The sequence below is a fragment of the Cebus imitator genome, unplaced genomic scaffold (assembly GCF_001604975.1).
Source record: "Cebus imitator isolate Cc_AM_T3 unplaced genomic scaffold, Cebus_imitator-1.0 Scaffold552, whole genome shotgun sequence".
NCBI classification, from domain to species: domain Eukaryota; kingdom Metazoa; phylum Chordata; class Mammalia; order Primates; family Cebidae; genus Cebus; species Cebus imitator.
Window position 1 is genome coordinate 1,052,547 of NW_016107867.1, and position 19,921 is coordinate 1,072,467.

General features: G+C 51.9%; 2 protein-coding genes across 10 annotated transcripts in view; both read left to right on the forward strand.

Annotated features, from left to right (window-relative positions):
* The window catches only part of ZNF688 (zinc finger protein 688), a 4,434-nt gene extending 2,385 nt beyond the window's left edge, over nucleotides 1–2,049 (forward strand). For both annotated transcript variants that reach the window (XM_017515467.2, XM_017515468.2), the window contains one exon: nucleotides 1,345–2,049. In XM_017515467.2, coding sequence (XP_017370956.1) covers nucleotides 1,345–1,862 — 518 coding nt within the window. In that variant the 3' untranslated portion in view covers nucleotides 1,863–2,049. The remainder of the gene's footprint in view (nucleotides 1–1,344) is intronic.
* A 5,958-nt stretch (nucleotides 2,050–8,007) lies between these two features.
* On the forward strand, nucleotides 8,008–13,129 carry ZNF764 (zinc finger protein 764). Of its 8 annotated transcripts, none has more exons than XM_017515463.2 (3): nucleotides 8,008–8,680; nucleotides 10,207–10,320; nucleotides 11,712–13,129. In XM_017515463.2, the coding sequence occupies exons 1-3, from the start codon at nucleotides 8,569–8,571 to the stop codon at nucleotides 12,626–12,628; spliced, it is 1,143 nt and encodes a 380-aa protein (XP_017370952.1). In that variant the 5' UTR covers nucleotides 8,008–8,568; the 3' UTR covers nucleotides 12,629–13,129. The 8 variants fall into 8 exon arrangements, with proteins under 8 accessions (XP_017370952.1, XP_037589795.1, XP_037589796.1 ...); XM_037733867.1 differs by lacking the exon at nucleotides 8,008–8,680 and adding an exon at nucleotides 9,189–9,567; XM_037733868.1 differs by lacking the exon at nucleotides 8,008–8,680 and adding an exon at nucleotides 9,192–9,567 and having other exon boundaries at nucleotides 11,715–13,129.
* Nucleotides 13,130–19,921: the final 6,792 nt, after the last annotated feature.

Genomic DNA, 19,921 nt, shown 5'->3' on the forward strand with positions numbered 1-19,921 from the left:
GACAGAGTTTTGCTCTTGTTGCCGAGGCTGGAGTGCAATGGTGCGATCTCGGCTCACTGCAGCCTTTGCCTTTCAGGTTCAAATGATTCTCCTGCCTAGCCTCCCAAGTGGCTGGGATTATAGGCATGCACTGCCACACTTGGCTAATTTTGTATTTTTAGTAGAGACAGGGTTTCTCCATGTTTGCCAGGCAAGTCTCAAACTCCTGACCTCAGGTGATCCACCCCCCTCGGCCTCCCAAAGTGCTGGGATTACAGGCATGAGCCACCTCGCCAGCCTTTTTTTTTTTCCCCAATACAGAGTCTCGCTCTGTTGCCCAGGCTGGAGCGCAGTACTTCGATCTCAGCTCACTGTAACCTCCACCTCCCAGGTTCAAACGATTCTCCCACCTCAGCCTCCCGAGTAGCTGGAATTACAGGCACACACCACCATGCTCCGCTAATTTTTGTATTATAGTAAAGACGGGGTTTCCCCATGTTGGCCAGCCTGGGATGAAAGGCGTGAGCCACTGTGCTTGGCTACCTCATTCTCTCTCTTTCAGGAATAACTAAAACTCCTTAAGAATGAAAATGCCTTCAGGTCTGCCTTTCACATTCCTCAAGTGAGGTAAAGTGGCACACGAAAAAAAGCCAGTCATTGACAAGTTAGCTTTTCTCCCTTCACCGTCCCCCAGTGGAGTGACCTTGAGCAAATATGTTTCCTCATCTGTAAAAGAGTCTTACCTTACAAAACATGGAGAAACCATGGACACTGCTTGGCCGGGCACGGTGGCTCATGCCTGTAATTCCAGCATTTTGGGAGGCTGAGGCTGGTGAATCATCTGAGGTCAGGAGTTTGAGACCAGCCTGGCCTATGTGGCGATACCCCATCTCTACTAAAAATACAAAATTTAGCCGGGCATGGTGGCAGGCGCCTGTAATCCCAGCTACCTTCGAGGCTGAGGCAGGAGAATCCCTTGAACCCTGGGAGGAGGAGGCTGCAGGGTCCAGATCCTGCCACTTCACTCCAGCCTGGGCGACAGAGTGAGACTCCGTCTCAAAAATAAAATAATAATTATAGCCCCTGCTTCCTGAGCACTTACTAAGTGCTTAACATACGTCTCTACTCAGCTAATCCAGCAAAGCTGTGAAGTCAAAAGCCATTATTATTCCCATTTGATGCATAAGGAACCAAGGCTCTGATAAGTCACTCTTAGGAGGTCAGAATCCTGTTTACCTTGTTCCAAAGCCTGTGTTAATCACCGGATGGAATTTTTCTGGCACTGCCTTAAGTGAAAAGCATTCTGTAACCTAGGACAGTCTGTTCGAAAGTGTTTGTAAATGTACCTTAATTCCGGTTTCCCAGGAGATGCCCCAAACATGAAGGAAGAGGAACCCAAGGAAGGTCCAAGATCCAAAGCGCCTAGAAAGGCTCCTATGGAGAGTCCTGAAGTGCTGGTGGGACGCAAGCCTGACCTGGCTATTAGCATGGCCTCGGCATGGTCACAGCCACCCACAAGTGCTGCCTGGGACCAGGCCACAGGAGCCCAGCCCCCGGCGCCCGTGCCCAGCGTGGATGCTCAGGCTGGCCAGCGGCGCCACGTGTGCACGGACTGTGGCCGCCGCTTCACCTACCCCTCGCTGCTGGTCAGCCACAGGCGCATGCACTCGGGGGAGCGGCCCTTCCCCTGCCCTGAATGTGGCATGCGCTTCAAGAGGAAATTCGCTGTGGAAGCGCATCAGTGGATCCACCGCTCCTGCTCCGGGGGGCGGCGGGGCCGGAGGCCTGGGATCCGGGCTGTGCCTCGGGCCCCTGTCCGAGGTGACCGGGACCCACCTGTGCTCTTCCGGCACTACCCAGACATTTTCGAGGAGTGCGGCTGAGCGGCACCGCAGACTGACCTTGGCACGAAGGACTGACTGAGCCCTGAGGTGGGCTCCTGAGCCCAGGACCCCGGAACTGAAATTCATGCCTCGAGGATCCCTCAAGTTTCCAACTTGTAAAAAGAAAAGTGCCTGTAAGATTGAAATAGATTAAACTTGACACCTCTTTCCCCAGTCTTTTGTTAAAAAAAAAAAAAAAAAAAAGGCAGAGTGAGATCCTGGACTCATTTCGAAGTGTTATCTGAAGATCAGGTGCAACAGAGACCTTTCCATTATCTAAGGAACTAGCCACTCCTTCAATCCTTCAGACGCAGATGCTGAGGCCTGGGGAGGAGAACTACATGGAGGGCGTTGTCAAACCCTGGGTAATTGTCACCAGCAGGGGGCTCAGACACTGGAGTGGATGGGAATAGAATAGATGCAGGCGGCACAAATCTAGCCTCTGTTGGGAGGCCAAGGCGGGAGGATTGCTTGAGGCCAGGAGTCCAGACCAGCCTGAGCAACATAGTGAAATCCTATCTCTAGAGGAAAAAAATTAACCGGGCATAGTGGCATGTCATGCCTGTGGTCCCAGCTACTTGGGAGGCTGAGGCGAGGAGGGCTTGAGCACAGGAGTTCCAGGCTACAGTGAGCTATGATTGTGCCACTGTACTACAGCCTGGGCAACAGACCAAGACTCCATTTCTTTTTTTTTTTTTTTTTTTTTTTTTTGAGACAGGGTCTCACACTGTCGCCCAGGGTGGAGTACAGTGGCACCGTCTTGGCTCACTGCAACCTCTGCCTTCCAGGTTCAAGCAATTCTCCTGCCTCAGCCCCCTGAGTAGTTGGGATTACAGGCATGAGCCACCATGCCTGGCTAATTTTTGTATTTTTAGTAGAGACAGGTTTTCACATGTTAACTAGGCTGGTCTCAAACTCCTGACCTCAGGTGAGCCATACGCCTTGGCATCCCAAGGTGCTGGGATTACAGGCATGAGTCATTGCACCTGGTCAAGACTCCATTTCTTAAAAAAAGAAAAGAAGGCCAGTTGCGGTGGCTCACACCTGTAATCCTAGGCAGGTGGATCACTTGAGGTCAGGAGTTCAAGACCAGCCTGGCCAACATAGTGAAACCCCCTCTCTACTAAAATACAAAAATTAGCTGGGCATGATGGCAGGTGCCTGTAATCCCAGCTATTTGGGAGGTTGAGATAGGAGAATCACTTGAACCCAGGAGACGGTGGTTGTAGTGAGCCAAGATCGTGCCACTGTACTCAAGCGTAGGCCATTGAGCACACCTCTGTCTCAAAAAAGAAAAAACACAACCTAGTCTCTGGAACTTCCCCAGGCACAGCTGGTAAGTCATGTGACCTCCCTGAGCCTCAGTGCCTTCCTCTGTAAAATGAGGATGAATAATATCTACCTCAAAAGGGTTACAGTGGAGACTGACATTTTTAACAAGATGTATGACACAGTAAATGTGCAACAATCATTTGTTGAATTACTGTGGACGGTCTACACTTTAGAAAGTGTAAAGAAGCCTACCAGGGAGGCAGGGCATGGATATTAATAACCATGTTTGGCCAGGCGCAGTGGCTCACGCCTGTAATCCTAGCACTTTGGGAGGCCGAGGTGGATGGATCACCTGAGGTCAGGAGTTCAAGACCAGCCTGGCCATCATGGTGAAACCCCATCTTTAAAAAAAAACAAAAAAAAACCCCGTGTTTGCAGATAAGTAAACTGAGGCTCAGAGAGATGATGTGATGCTTTCAAGATTTCACGGCCATAGAGCAGCATGATTGGAAATGAACACACACCCCAGATGTCTCTACCACCTCCTCTGAGAAGTCAGATCTGGACAGAAAACAGGCTGGGAACTCAGGATGTAGGGCCCAGCCCAGCCTGGTCTGGGGAGTGTGAGCAGAACATTGAGAGTCTAGGAAATGCCTCTTCTTTTTCCTTTCCTATTCTCTTTTATTTATTTATTTATTTATTTTTAGATAGAGTATCACTCTGGCACCTAGGGTGGAGTGCAGTGCTGTGAACATGGCGCTCTGTAGCGTCTACCTTCTGGGCTTAAGCGATCCTCTGACCTTGGCCTTCCAAAGTGCTGGGATTACAGGTGTAAGGCACCTTGCCTGGCTTGTTTTTACTTAGAAGGCATAGTCAGGCTGGACGTTGTGGCTCACACCTGTAATTACAACACTTTGGGAGGCTGAGATGGGAGGATCTCTTGAGCTCAGGTGTTTGAGACCAGCCTGGGCAACATAGTGAGGCCCCCATGTCTACAAAAACAAATATCAGCCAGGTGTGGTGACGTGTGCCTGTAGTCTCAGCTACTTGAGAGGCTACGGTGGGAGGATGACTTGAGCCAGGGAGACTGAGGCTGCAGTTACCTATGATTGCACCACTGCATTCCAGCCTGGGCGACAGAGTGCGACTCTGTCTCAAAACAAATGGAAAAACAAATGAGAAGGTACAATTAGCCTTTAGTGACTGTGTGATGACTGCCTTTTGTTGAAGGGACTGTGCTAGGTAACAAGGGAATTCCAAGTTGAGGAAACCTCATCTCATTCATTCATTCATTCAGCAAACACCCTGTTGAGGCCTCTGTGGGTTTCTGTGCTAGGCTCCAACGACACAGCTGATTCAGGACCCACATTTGATGTGGGGAGAGGGTAATTGATGCTGTGACAGAGGAAGCCCAGAGGCACCACCTCACCCAGGCTGGCTGGTGACATGCCAGGAAATGCTGCTGGGAGGAGGAGATGGCTGTGCTTCCCATAGTCTTCAGTACGAATTGGTGTTGGGAGAGATTTTTCAGGCAGAGGAGACAGCAAAGGAGTCTTGCTTCACAGAAAGAACAAAAGACACTTTGGGAGGCTGAGGCAGGTGGATCACTTGAGATCAGGAGTTCAAGACCAGCCCGGCCGACATGGTGAAACTCGTCTCTACTAAAAATACAAAAATTAGCTGGGTGTGGTGGTGGGCCCCTGTAATCCCAGCTACTCAGGAGGCTGAGGCAGAAGAATTGCTTGAACCCAGGAGGCAGAGATTGCAGTGAGCCAACATAGTGCCATTGTACTCTAGCCTGGGCAACAGAATGAAACTCTGTCTCAGAAACAGTAACAACAACAAAACTAGAGAAGGAAGAATGGGAGACAGATGCAGCTGAGAAGTGGCATCCAATCTGGGAGGGCCACAGGTCTCAGCAGAGGAGCCTTGAGAGCCATTCCATAGCACTGAGGAGCCACAGAAAGTTCTTGAGCAAGTGCAGTGCTGTTTGCTAGCTATTATCAGAAGATCTCTTCACAAATCAGTGTGGGTGTGACCTGGTTGGGGGACAGGGCTAGACACTAGAGATCTGTTGGACATCTTTTCCCAAGTGAGGGTCATCAGGAGCTGGGACCAAGGTAGTGACCTTGGAATTAGGAAGAAAGACACTCTGCTGATAAAGGCATATCCCCCCCCCCCCAAAAAAAGGAAGAAAGACACTCATGAGAGGCTTCTGTCATAGAATCTGCAGCTTGGTGACTGACAACATGAGCCAGTAAGACCCAGAGGATCCAGCATGGAAAGCCAGAGCCAGAGACCCAAGTGCCCGGCAAGGGGCGATCAGGAGTAGGAGGGTGTGAAAGCCAAGGGTGACCCATCCTGGGAAATGGTAAGGCCAAAGAGAAGGCACAGCTGGAGGAGTAGACCCTGCCAGGGAGGGAGGAGCAGAACCAGGTTAAGTGTGTCAAGCACACAGCTGCTCCAGGCAACCCCAGAGCTGGTGCTGGGCACAGGGCAAGTGCTTTCTGCTATTTCTCTTTCTCATTGGTGCATTTAACAAATAGCTGCTAAGCATTTACCATGCACTAGCTGTTATTCTCCATGCCAGAACATAGCAGGAGAAAGAGACACAGGAACCCTCTTGGAGCTTACTTTCTAGGAGGTAGAGACAAGCAATAAACCAGAACACGAAGGAAGCAAGGAACTGCAAATGCAAATAATAAGGCTTATGAAAGAGCTCCAACAGCGATGTGCAGAAAGAGCCTGCTGCAGCTGGAAGCTGAGGCTGTGCCATGGTGAGGTGGTGCCATAGGGAATAGGGTTAGAGGACAGGGAGTGGGGAAGGGCAGGGTTCCCTTGGGGCTGTGGTCAGGGAGAGTAGCGGGCAGAGATGTTTCCAAACAAAGGGAACAGCAAGTGAAATGCTCCAAGCTTAGGGATGAGTTCCCTCGAGATGCAGAAAGGACATCCAAGGCATCAAGTGGAGAAGATTGACAGATGGGCTGGGGAGGGGGAGGAGCTGCCACAAGGCTCTCTCATTCCCATGATGCTGTTTCTTTTCTTTCTTTTTTTTTTCTTCTCTTTATTGTGACAGTCTCACTCTGTCACCCAGGCTGAACTGCAGTGGCATGATACCGGCTCACTGCAATAAGCGGAATCATTTCTGTATTAAAGGCTGCCCTGAACCTTAAATTTGCCAAAGGGGACTCTCAAGGGAAATGGAGAAAGCTGTTTTTGTTTGTTTGTTTGTTTTACCCCATGGAGCGTCTCATGGGAATGCTGTTCTACAGAAGACACTCTGAGAATACTAAGGCCAGAGAGAGGAGGGGACATCATTAAAATCATGAAACTGAGTCAGTGGCAGAGGTAGGCCTGGATCCCATATCTCTATTTCCCAGACCCTTCCTGTCTTCAGTACACCACGCTGCAGTGCCAGATGGATGGCAAAGGCAAAAGGCTGGAGGCCCAGAGGCCAGCTAGGAGGACGCACGCCTAATTCAGCAAGGGCCTGAGCAAGAGGGGACAGTGGTGACAGTTGCTACAGGGGACCCTTTGTGAAGCATCTGTCACCCATCCTGGGCAATTTTACATACTTCCTGGATGCCTGAATGATCCCCCATTACATGGCCTCTAAACAATCGTCTTACTTTAGTACTTATCAGTTTGTCATTTATATTTTTCATCTTTAAACGTATTTATTATTATTATTATTTGAGATGGAGTCTCACTCTGTCACCCAGGCTGGAGTGCAGTGGCGCAATCTCAGCTCACCACAACCTCCACCTCCCTGGTTCAAGATTCTCCTGCCTCAGCCTCCTGAGTATTTGGGACTACACGCGCACACCACCATGCCCAGCTTATTTTTGTATTTTTATTTTGTAATTTCATTTATTTATTTATTTTTGAGACAGAGTGCAATGGCATGATCTCAGCTCACCGCAACCTCCGCATCCCGGATTCAAGCAATTCTCCTGCCTCTCAGCCTCTGGAGCAGCTGGGACTACAGGCAAGCACCACTACGCCAGCTTTTATATTTTTAGTAGAGATGGGGTTTCTCCATGTTGGTCAGGCTGGTCTCAAACTCCAGACCTCGGGTGAGCCGCCCGTCTCGGCCTCCCAAAGTGCTGGGATTACAGGTATGACTCATCTGACGCGGCTAATTTTTGTATTTTTAGTAGAGACAGGGTTTTACCATGTTGGCCAGGCAGGTCTCAAACTTCTGACCTCAAGTGATCTGCCCGCGTCGGCCTCCCAAACTGTGTATTTTTCCTCTTTACATTTATATGGCAGTGTGGTAACCTAACCTAAAATCCCACCTCTCTCTGGTTGCTGAAGTTTTGCCTTCAATAATTTGAGGGATTCCAGTCTGGGTTCTGGAGTCAATGAGCCGAGATTGCGCCATTGCACTCCAGACTGGGGGACAAGAGCGAAACTCCCTCTCAAGAGTAGCGAGTAGAGGCTGAGCACGGTGGCTCATGCCTGTTATCCTAGCACTTTGGGAGGCCAAGGCGGGCAGATCACCTGAGGTCAGAAGTTCGAGACCAGCCTGGCTAACATGGTGAAACCCCATCTCTACTAAAGATACAAAAAATTAGCCGGGTGGTGGCAGGCGCCTGTAATCCCAGCTACTAGGGAGGCTAAGCCAGGATTATCGCTTGAACCCGGGAAGCGGAGGTTGCAGTGAGACAAGATCTCGCCATTGTATTCCAAGAGCGAAACTGTCTTAAAAAAACAAAACAAAACAAAAATAATAGCCTTGGTCACTAAGTAGTCCTCGAAGGGATGGGAAGGGGACGTCAGGCCCTCGGTCGAGAATCCTGGACTGGTTTCCCATCCCCTGCGGCCTTTGCTTCCACCTGCTGGAGCCCAGGTCGAAGCGGCCGCAGCCATCTTAACTACGGGAAAGAGACGCTGCCGAGGCTGCCTGGGAGGAACAGCAAGATAAGACGTTTCCAGGAGGAACAAACCAGGTCACCAACATCGATCGATATTCAAGCTGTTCAGTGCCTTTCTCTAAAATGAAGAGAAACTGGACTGTCGCCAACTTTTCTGAGGGCGCCTCCATTTTTTTGGACTCCGGCACCACAGAGTTGCTCGCCGCCCTAGAGCGGCCCCACCCAAAGCTACTTCCGGTCGCAAATGTGTCGGTGGAAACGCCTGCACTCCACTCCCGGGGCGAATCCCCAGCGTCCCTCCAGGAGCCGCAGAGCCAGTTCCAGTCCAAAGAACTTGGGAAGGCGAGAGGGACTGAGGCAGGTAAAGAGCCTGTGGGCCGAGAGCTCCGCGGACATGGCCGACTGCCGTTTTCTGGCGCAGAGAGGGTGTCTGCGGTATACGGGTGTTCACGTCTTGATCCGGGCGCGATGCCGCGACATGCGGCCACCTAGACACGCTCAGCTGCGCCCGCCCCACCCGGATCCCTGAAAAGGGAAAGAAGTGGCTCTCTTCACTTATGCGGCAGGTTGTCCCGCTTCCTGAGAACCCCGCCAGATCAGCCTCCCTGAAGTTCCCAACAGGATCCTCCAAAGAGCTCCCAGGACCTCCTGCAAAACGTTCACAGCCTGGTATACTGATTATTCCGAGTTAAAAAAAATTAGAGAAATTGTAGTTTCAGAAGGAGCAAGCCGACCTGTTTCTTCTGCATGCAGCATGCCAAAAACATTACTCTGGGGAAGTATCCTTCCGTACCAGGGCGAGAAAATAGCCCAGAGAGGCCACAGGGACCAGAATAAACAAACGTAACAAAGTAATGCCTATCTACCATCTGTTTGACCTCCCCCATATGTAGCCTAGTGACTTCCCTCGAAAATTTTACTGCCTTAGCCAGATTTTCTTTGTCCTGCCATTTCTTTCTTTTCTTTTCTTTTCTTTTTTTTTTGAGACGGAGTTTCGCTCTGTCACCCAGGCTGGAGTGCAGTGGCACAATCTCTGTTCACAGCAACCTCTGCCTTCTGCTTTCAAGCGATTCTCTTGCCTCAGCCTCCTCAGTAGCTGGGATACATGCACGCGCCACCACTCCTGGCTAATTTCTTGTACTTTAAGTGGAGACGGGGTTTCGCTGTGTTGGTGAGGCTGGTCTCGAACTCCTGACCTCAGGTGATCTGCCGGCCTCAGCCTCAGCCTGCCAAACTGCTGGGATTACAGGCGCGAGCCACCGCGCCCGGCCCACTTCACTGGTTTTTACACTCAACATTCGGAAGAGACTGCTATCGCCCTTTTTCTGAAATAACAAGGACAAAACGAGAAAGTGACGGGCTGGAGCCCGATTATAAAACAGTGCAAAGACGAAAACTGATGCCTGAGTTCACTAAGGCCAAGAGGCCAGCTGCCTCCTGCGGGGCGCTAGTGCAAACCGGGCCGGAGCTCTCAGGTGCACCGCCTCGCTGGCCAAGCATGCGCGGCTGGTTTTCAAGGCCAGCGCCTGTAGCCACTGCGGCCATTTTGGATGAGGGTACGGAGAGACCGCGGCCGGGAGATACTGGGGGCGTTGTCATGGGCACGGTTGCGTAGGGGCAAAGGTCGAGTGGCTGCACTGCCGCCATTTTTTATAAGGGTATCTTCCATTTCTGATTGTGCAGCAGCTGCCATCGCGACCACTAGTTTCCATCCCCTCTAGTGCGCCCTCGGGGGCTCTAGTGACCTCCCTCCTTCCCTTGGACCCAGGCTGGGGAGGCATTCTCGGGCGCGGGAGGTTCCACAGGCCCAGCCGGGGCTAGGGGAGGCAGCCGACTTGTCGTCGGGACTGACAGTCCCCATGGCGCCGCCTCTGGCCACGCTCTACTCCCGGGACCCAAACTGGGCCGGGCCCGAGTTGAGGGAGCCTGGGGCCGTGAGCTTCGGGGACGTGGCCGTGTACTTCTCCCGGGAGGAGTGGGGCTGTCTGCGGCCCGCGCAGAGGGCCCTGTACCGGGACGTGATGCGGGAGACCTACAGCCACCTGGGCGCGCTCGGTGAGAGTCCCACCTGCTCGCCTGGGCCCTGCGCCCCCACAAGACCTGCCGCACCTCAGGGAGCTGCGCGTGGAGTGGGGGGCCCCGCGGCCGGGCAGGCGGCTTCCCCGCAGCGTGGGATTTGCGTTCTTCTCCCCCAGGAGTCGGAGGCAGCAAGCCGGCGCTCATCTCCTGGATGGAGGAGGAGGCTGAATTGTGGGTTCCGGCTGCCCAGGATCCGGAGGTGGCGAAGTGTCCGACAGAAGCGGACCCAGGTGGAGTATCGGGTGCTCAGTCCCGTGGGGACTTCTCTGTTCCTGACCTATCCTGGTGTCCCCTGCCACCTCCAGCTACCTGCTTAGCAGTTTGATCTCTGAACTTTCTCCTTTTTTTTTTCTCATGCCTTGGGAGCAGGAATTGAACTGCTTTCTCAACTTCGACCACGAGGCTGAGCCCTGCCTGGCTCCCGGATGCAACGTAGAAAGGGGCTGTGATGGGGGCTTGGCCCTGCCTTACTCGCCTCTGAGTCCTCACCTCTTCGTGGTCACTACACTCTGGGGGCTTTTTTTGGTGTTTTTGTTTTAGAGATGGTCTCGCTCTTGCCCAGGCTGAGTGAAATGGCACTATCATAGCTCACTGCAGCCTCGAACTCCGGGGCTCAAGCAGTCCTCCTGCGTGGGCCTCCAGAGTAGCTAAGACTGTACAGGCGCTCGCCACAAAGCCTGGGTAATTGTTGTTGTTGTTTTAACAGAGTTTTTCTCTGTTACTCAGGCTGGAGTGAAATGACGCGATCTCAGCCCACTACAACCTCTTCCTCCCAGGTTCAAGCAATTCTCCTGCCTTAGCTTCCCGAGTAGCTGGGATTACAGGTGCCCACCACCATGTCTGGCTAATTTTTTGTATTTTTAGTAGAGATGGGGTTTCACTGTGTTGCTTAGGCTGGTCTTGAACTCCTGGGCTTAAGCTATCCAACCCCCTCGACCTCCCATAGTGATAGAATTACAGGCGTGACCCACTGCACCCGGCCAATTTTTTTTTTTAATTCTTAAAATTGTTTTATATATAAATATATAAATATATATATGTTTTAGAGAGGGGGATCTTGGGTCTTGGTATGTTGCCCAGGCTAGTCTCGAACTCCTAGGGTCAAGCGATCCACCTTCTCTACCACAGTGAGCCCCCATGCCCAGCCTCTAAGCTCTACCTCCACATCAGGACCCACCAGTCCGGTCCTCCTGCAAACTGCTTCCTCTCCTCCCCCACACCACCACCTGTCTGCCCCAATTTTTTTCCTTCATTTCTTGCCCTCAGCCTTTGCAGAGTGTCCAGCCCCACTAAACTTGGCCGTGCCCGCCTGGTTCCGCCTTTCTTGGTGCTGTTCCTGTTGCCTGGAACATTCTCAGGTGTCTGCTTCTCCTTCGGGATCAGACCCGGATGTTCATGTCCTCTCTGCCCTTCTCCCTCGGTGACATTTCCCCAGCCCCAAGGCGGAATGGACTGTTCCCTCCCTCCCGGCTCTGTCTGGCTCTGCAGCCGAGGAACACGTGTCACTCCTTCATCTCCCGGGGCAACTGTGGGTCCAGCAGGCCTGTCCCTGCCCACTCATAGTGTGGGATTCAAGGATCAGCATGAGCCATGGCTGAACTCTCCCCTCTTTATCTCCCAGCAGATTCCAGAAACAAGGAAGAGAAAAGACCAAGGGAAGGGATGGGAGCCCTGGAGAAGCCCCTCCCTGTGGCCACAGGGCCTGTTGGGCTGAAGGCTCCCCAAGCCTCCTCAGCCGGGCCCCCTTATGGTTGGGAGCTGAGGTCCAAGGCACCGTGCCGGGGACGTCCCTCGCTCTGTGCCCACCCCCCTGTTCCCCGAGCGGACCAGCGTCATGGCTGCTATGTGTGCGGGAAGAGCTTCGCCTGGCGCTCCACGCTGGTGGAGCACGTCTACAGCCACACGGGCGAGAAGCCCTTCCACTGCGCAGACTGCGGCAAGGGCTTCGGCCACGCTTCCTCCCTGAGCAAACACCGGGCCATCCATCGCGGGGAGCGGCCCCACCGCTGTCCCGAGTGTGGCCGGGCCTTCACACAGCGCTCTGCGCTGACTTCGCATCTGCGTGTCCACACTGGCGAGAAGCCCTATGGCTGCGCTGACTGCGGCCGCCGCTTCAGCCAGAGCTCTGCCTTGTACCAGCACCGGCGCGTGCACAGCGGCGAGACCCCCTTTCCCTGCCTGGACTGCGGCCGTGCCTTTGCCTACCCCTCGGACCTGCGGCGCCACGTGCGCACCCATACCGGCGAGAAGCCCTACCCATGCCCGGACTGCGGACGCTGCTTTCGCCAGAGCTCGGAGATGGCAGCTCACAGGCGCACCCACAGCGGCGAGAAGCCCTACCCCTGCCCGCAGTGCGGCCGCCGCTTTGGCCAGAAGTCAGCTGTGGCCAAGCACCAGTGGGTCCATCGGCCTGGGGCGGGGGGTCACAGGGGCCGGGGCGCAGGGGGGCTGTCTCTGACCCTGAACCCTGGCAGCGGGGACTTGGACCCGCCCGTGGGCTTCCAGCTGTACCCAGAGATATTCCAGGAGTGTGGGTGACGGCCTCAAAAGTGACTATCTAGACACTGTGGGAGGCCTGAGATGGGCTCAGGGGCCCGAATCTCTGCAGCAGCCTGCAGGGAGGTCCTAGAGTCCCCGTCAAGAGCTGGCTCTGGGGTTCGGACAGTCGCATCTTGGGCTCTCAGCAGACTCCTCTGCCAGCGGCTTGCTCCCAGCTGCCCCGGGCTCTCGAAGGCCCCCTTTGCTGAGGCAGGGCTGAGGTGAGAACCCCGAGACCTCTATAAAGGGAAGCAAAAGCTGTTTCTCAGCCCAGAGATGCTAACAGGATTGAGGTAGAGAAGAACCTTGTTTTACCTATTGTCTTTTTTTTTCTTTTTTAATTTTTTGAGATGGAGTTTCCCTCTTGTTGCCCAGGCTGAAGTGCAATGGTGTGATCTCACTGCAACCTCCTCCTGGGTTCAAGCGATTCTCCCTGCCTCAGCCTCCCGAGTAGCTGGGATTATAGGCGCCTGCCACTATGCCCAGGTAATTTTTTTGTATTTTTAGCAGAGACAGGGTTTTACCATGTTGGTCAGGCTGGTCTCAAACTCCTGACCTCAAGTGATCCACCTGCCTCGGCCTCCCAAAGTGTTGTGAATACAGGAGTGAGCCAACTCGCCTGGACTTTTCTTATTCTTTGACCTTCCTAGAACAGAATACCCATAGTTTATTTTATTTATTTATTTTTTTGAGACAGAGTCTCGCTCTGTTACCAGGTGCCAGGCTGGAGTGCAGTGGCTCGAGCTCGGCTCATTGCAACCTCCACCTCACCGGTTTAAGCAATGCTTCTGCCTCAGCCTCCCAAGTAGCTGGGACTACAGGCACGCACCACGACGCCCAGCTATTTTTTTTTTTTTTTTAGTAGAGACGGGGTTTCACCATGTTGGCCAGGATGGTCTCGATCTCTTGACCTCGTCATCCACATGCCTCGGCCTCCCAAAGTGCTGGGATTACAGGCGTGAGCCACTGTGCCTGGCTATATATTTTTAAGACAGCATCTTGCTCCGTCACCCAGGCTGGAATGCAGTGGCGTGAACTGGGCTCACTGCAGCCTAGACATGCCGGGCTCAAGGAATCCTCCTGCCCCAGTCTCCCAGATGGCTGGGACTACAGGTGAGCAATACTACGCACAGCTAATTTTTAAATTTTTTGCAGAGATGGGGTTCCCCCTGTGTTGCTCAGGCTGGTCTCAAACCCCTGGGTTCAAGCAATTTGCCCACTTTGGCCTCCCAAAGTGCTGGAATCACAGGCGTGAGCTATCACACTGGCCTCCATTGTCTTTTTACTGCACAAGTCAAAAAAAACCAATGGCCCCATACTGGATCTGGCCTGCAGTTGCTGTATTGATTTGGGCCCAGGCAGTGTTTTTAAGTGATATAAATTAATGGTGAAGATTTAAAAGAATATTTTGCACCAAAATCCAGGTTTCTGGCATCTATTGAAAAATCCAAAGACTTAGCAACTCCACCGAGGCTCCCATAAAATCGCAGTTGTTGGGAGTTGGGCCGGAGCCAGAACTCCCAACTTCCTGTGGCCCAGCCACTCATCCCATCAGCTCCTGACCAAGCAACACTTGCCATTCATCATGGCTTGCTTTTAGTGTTTTTGACGTTTATCTTGAAGTACAGCAAAGAAGACAGGGAGCTTTTTCTTGAACCCATGTCTCTGTCAAAACAGGCCTTGCATCTTTCCTGTCTTTAGGTATTAGCCATCTTTACTGTCTTTTAAGTATGTGCCATCATGGGTAGAAGGAGCTAGGCCAGGAACATCTGGCGTTAATTTGTAGCCAGCAGCAACCATACCCACCTGTATTGCCAAGCTCTGCATGGAATCCCCCCCATCACCTCACTACTCCATTATTCATCTACCACTAATTCCTCTGTGGGCAGAGTCCAGTCATGGGCAGCTCCTGCCCTGCTTCTGGTCAGGACAACACCTGCCCGAGGGGAGCAAGGGCCTGTGACCTCTTTGGCCTGTGCGCCCTGGCCTGTCACCCAGCTCAGCCCTCTCTGGCCTACCCAGGGAGGAAGAAACCCGATTTACCACTTGAAAGGAGGTAGAAGTTTTGGCGAAAAGATGCTGTTCAGGTGCCAAGTGAAGTAATGAACTGATTCATTCCAACCTCTTCTCTAATCCGACCCCACCAAGGTCTGCCCTCTCTGAGCTTTTCTGGGGTGGGTTGACTTGTGTGCCACCTTATCACAGGGGCACATGGGTTTGGAAGAGACACCTTGGCAGTAGGAGCTACCTTTGTACCAGGTTTTAATTCCCAGTGTACATCCCAGTCCCCTCCCCTAACCCTCAGCACAGCCCAGGGAAAGCCCAGCTTGCAACACCTGTTCTCAGCCCAGACTGACAGCCAGATCTTGGCCCTGAGTTTGCCAATTAAAGGTGCCATGATTACTACCTCGAGGTCTCTGAGTGCTTTGAAGGTTGCAAAGCTTTTTTAGAGCCCAGAAGCCAGATCTGACCCCTCTGTTCCCTACTCTCATGACCCAACTTTCCACCATTTCGTCAATTTTTTTAGTGTCGTGAAAGCTTTAAGCCTCAGCCCACTCCATTCTCATCTCCTCAGTTCGTAGCATAGATATTTCCACCTAGAGGTAGGGCCTGGCTGAGTATCTTTTAAAAATGTAGCTACTCCCACCAGGAATGGTGGCTCACGCCTGCAGTCCCAGCACTTCAGGAGGCCAAGGCAAGTCAATCACCTGAGGTCAAGAGTTCAAGACCAGCCTGACCAATGTGGTGAAACTCCGTCTCTACTAAAATTACAAAAATTAGCCGGGTGTGGTGGCATGTGCTTGTAGTCCCAGCTACTTGGGAGGCTGAGGCAGGAGAATCACTTGGACTTGAGAGGGGGAGGTTGCAATGAGCCGAGATTGCACCACTGCACTGCAGCCCGGGTGACAGAGAAAGACTCCACCAAAAAAAAAAAAAAAAAAAAAAAAAAAAAAGCTGCTCCCTNCAATTCTCCTGCCTCAGCCTCCTGAGTAGCTGGGATTACAGGCATGCACCACCATGCCCAGCTAATTTTTTGTATTTTTAGTAGAGACGGGGTTTCACCATGTTGACCAGGATAGTCTTGATCTCTTGACCTCGTGATCCACCCGCCTCGGCCTCCCAAAGTGCTGGGATTACAGGCTTGAGCCACCGCGCCCAGCCTATTTATTTATTCATTTTTGAGACAGCTTCCTGCTCTGTTGCCCAGGTTGGAATGCAGTGGTGTGAATAGGGCTCACTGCAGCCTCGACCTGCTGTGTTTAAGGAATCCTTTCCTGTCAGCCTTCCAAATATCTGAGACTACAGGTGGGCAACACTACGCCCAGCTAATTTTTAAATTTTATGTAGAGATAAGGTTCTCGCTGTTGCCTAGGATGGTCTCCTAGGCTGAAGCAAAGCCTCCCAAAGTGCTGGGATTGCAGGCCTGAACCACCATGCCTGGCTTCCGTTGTCTTTTTTTTTTTTTTTTTCTGAGACGGGGATTTTGCTCTTGTTGCCCAGGGTGTGCAATGGCCTGATTGCAGCTCACTGCAACCGCCATCTCCTCAGTTCAAGCGGTTTTTCTGCCTCAGCCTTCCAAGTACTGGGATTACAGGTGCCTGCCACCTCCATTATCTTTTTACTGCACAAATTAAAATCTCCTTGCCCTCTACTGGACCTGGCCGGCAATTGCCATATTTACTGATTTGAGCCCAGGTAGTGTTTTTAAGTGATATGAATTAGTGATGAAGATTGAAAAGAATATGTCGCACCCAAATACAGGTTTTCTGGCATCTTCTGAAAAATCTCAAGATTTGGCAGTACCACCTAGGCTCCCACAAAACCACAGCTGTTGGGAGCTGAGCTGGAGCCAGAACTCACAATTCACCGTGGCCTGGCCACTCATCCCTGCCACTCCCATGGGCTCTTGACCCAGCATCCCTTGCTATTCATCATGGCTTGGTTTTAGTGTTTTTGGTGTTTATCTTAAAGTACACAGCAAAGAAGAAAGGGAAGTATTTTTTGAACCCATGTCTCTATCAAAACAGACCTTTCCATCTGTCATTTCCCACTCATTTATATGACTTGCTGAGCTCCTGTGGTCATTTGACTTTAGCATTCAGGTTTTCTGGAGTTGGAGAGAAAGGATGATTGGAAGGAGAGAAGTAAAAGTAGGCTTTATTTTAGATCTTTGCTTCCATTGCATTTTATGGTTTACCAAGTACTGTCTCCTCCATTGACTCATTTCACCTTCAAAAGTGCTGGGAGAAGCCCCTTGCTTGAAGAGGACAGGCTGGTCAGAAAGAGGCAGGACTGCCTTTCATTCCAAACCAAGGAGTGTGTCCACCATCAGCCAACAGGCAGTTCCTGAATTTTGAATAGGAAGATTCTGAGAGCTCCCTCCAGTCTTTCTTGGACCCCCTGAGACAGCCCCATGGCTCAGGCCTTTTTAGCCCCCCTAGACCCTGTCAGGAGGGCTGCATCACAGTTTTGAACTGGAAGAAGAATTTTTTTTTTTTTGAGACAGAGTGTTGCTTCATCACCCAGGCTGGAGTGCAATGGTGCGATCAGGGCTCAATGCAACCCCTACCTCCTGGATTCAAGCAATTCTTCTGCCTCAGCTACCCGAGTAACTTGAACTACAGGTGCACACCACCATGCCTGGCTAATTTTTGTATTTTTAGTAGAGACTGGTTTTTACCATATGGGCCAGGCTGGTTTCAACCTCCTGACCTTGTGATCCACCCGCCTTGGCCTCCCAAAGTGCTGGGGTTACAGGTGTGAGCCACCACGCCCAGCCTTGAACTGGAAGAATTCTTTACTTTCCCAGGCTTTTGTAGTTGGGGACACTGAGGCCAGAGAAGTGCTAAGCAGCCTGTCCAGGGTCACACAGAGACCCCAGGGTTCAGCTGACTGCTGACTTTCCCTGTCACTCCTGAGGCCTTTGCTGGTGTCTCAGCCAGGTTCTGCAGAAATCTGCCCCTTCCGCTGATAACACCCTGCCCTGACCTGGATGGGGTTAGACTAGCCCAGGATCAGCAAAACCCACATACCACATGAGTCTGACAAAGCGGCCATGTAAGAGACTAGGTCAGCTCAGAATCCAATGAGGAGAGTCCCAAGACATAAAGACCTTGCATCTGCACCATCATGGGCAGAATGGACTAGGCCAGGAACACCTGGTGTTAGATTTGTAGCCGGGGTGACTGTACCCATCTGTATCCCCAAGCTCTGCACAGAATCCTGCCCCATTATCCATCTACCACTAATTCCTTTGTGGGCAGAGTCCAGCCATGGGCAGCCCCTGCCAGAGGAGAGCAAGGGCCTCTGACCTCTGCTGGCCTGTGTGCCCTGGCCTGTCACCCAGCTCAGCGCTCTCTGGCCTACCCAGGAAGGAAGAAACCCGATTTACCAACCTGAAAGGAGGTAGAAGTTTTGGAGAAAAGACACTGTTCAGGTGCCAAGTGAAGTAATGAACTGATTCATTCCAACCTCATCTCCAATCCGACCCCACCAAGGTCTGCCCTCCCTGAGCTTTTCTGGGGCGGGTTGACTTGTGTGCCACCTTATCACAGGGACACATGGGGTTGGAAAAGGCACCTTGGCAGCAGGAGCTACCTCTGTACCAGGTTTTTTTTTTTTTTTTTTTTTTTGAGATGGAGTTTCTCTCTCTTGCCCAGGCTGGAGTGCAGTGGCACCATCTCAGCTCACTGCAAACTCCACCTCTTGGGTTCAAGTGATGCTACTGTCTCAGCCTCCTGAGTAGCTAGGAGTACAGGTGTGCACTACTATGCCTGGCTAATTTTTGTATTTTTAGTAAAGCCCAGGTTTCATCAAGTTGGCCAGGATGGTCTTAAACTCCTGACCTCATGATCCACCTGCCTCAGTCTCCCAAAATGCTGAAATTCCAGGTGTGAGCCACCATGCCTGGCAAAAAACCTTTAAAAAATCATCCAGGTGTAGTAGTGCACACCTGTAGTCCCAACTATGAAGGACTGAGGTGGGAGGATGGCTTGAGCCCAGGAATTCAAGGCTGCAGTGAGCTAGGATCATACCATTGCATTCTAGCCTGGGTGACAGAAAGACCCTGTCTCCAAATAAAATAGTAATAATAAAAGATAACCTAGTGATTCTGCATCAGGGAGGACTTTTTTGAAAATACTATCCTAGTATTAGCTTCTTTGGATCATAATTATCTTTGCGTGTCCTATTTCTAGAATGACAAACACACACAAACATTCCCAGGAATTTTAAGGGTCTTGGAGCTGAGATAATTACCTACCCTTATTATTATTATTTTTTTTTTATTATTTTTTGAGACAGAGTTTCACTCTTGTCACCTAGGCTGGAGTGCAATGGCACAGTCTTGGCTCACTACAACATCTACATCCCTGGTTTAAGCGATTCTCAGGCCTCAGCCTCCCAAGTAGCTGGGATTACAGGTGCCTGCCACCACACCTGGCTAACTTTTGTATTTTTAGTAGAGACGGTTTCCGCATGTTGGCCAGGCTGGTCTTGAACTCCTGGCCTCAAGCAATCTGCCTGCCTCGGTCACCCAAAGTGCTGGGATTATAGGCATGAGCCACCGTGCCTGGCCTCCTACCCTTAAACTATCTGGACAGATAAGGGATAGACATGTGGCCTTGGCCTTTACTTCTCACTCTGGCCACTCAGATGTGGCTTATTCTGTCAATACAGATAAGCATTTCCCCGACACACAGTGAAACCTGGGAAAGCCCCTTCCTGCCTTCAGTTGCTTCTGGGGCTGACCCTCAAAGACCTGTGGTAGCAGACAGAAAAGGAGGCCCTACCTCTGGTGGAAATATCTGTGCCACAAAAAGAGCAGCTGAGAATGGGGTGGGGCTGAGGCAGAAGGGTTTCATGACACTAAAAAAATTGATGAAATGGGCCAGGCGCAGTGGCTGACGCCTGTAATCCCAGCACTTTGGGAGGCCGAGGTGGGTGGATCAAGGCCAAGAGATCGAGACCATCCTGGCCAATATGCTGAAACCCCGTCTCTACTAAAAAATACAAAAATTAGCTGGGTGTGGTGGTACGCGCCTGTAGTCCCAGCTACTTGGGAGGCTGAGGCAGGAGCATTGCTTGAACCTGGGAGGCGGAGGTTGCAGTGAGCCGAGCTTGAGCCACTGCAACCCAGCCTGGCGCCTGGCAGCACAGCGAGACTCTCACCTATTAAAAAAAAAAAAATTGGGCCGGGCGCGGTGGCTCAAGCCTGTAATCCCAGCACTTTGGGAGGCCGAGGCGGGTGGATCACAAGGTCAAGAGATCGAGACCATCCTGGTCAACATGGTG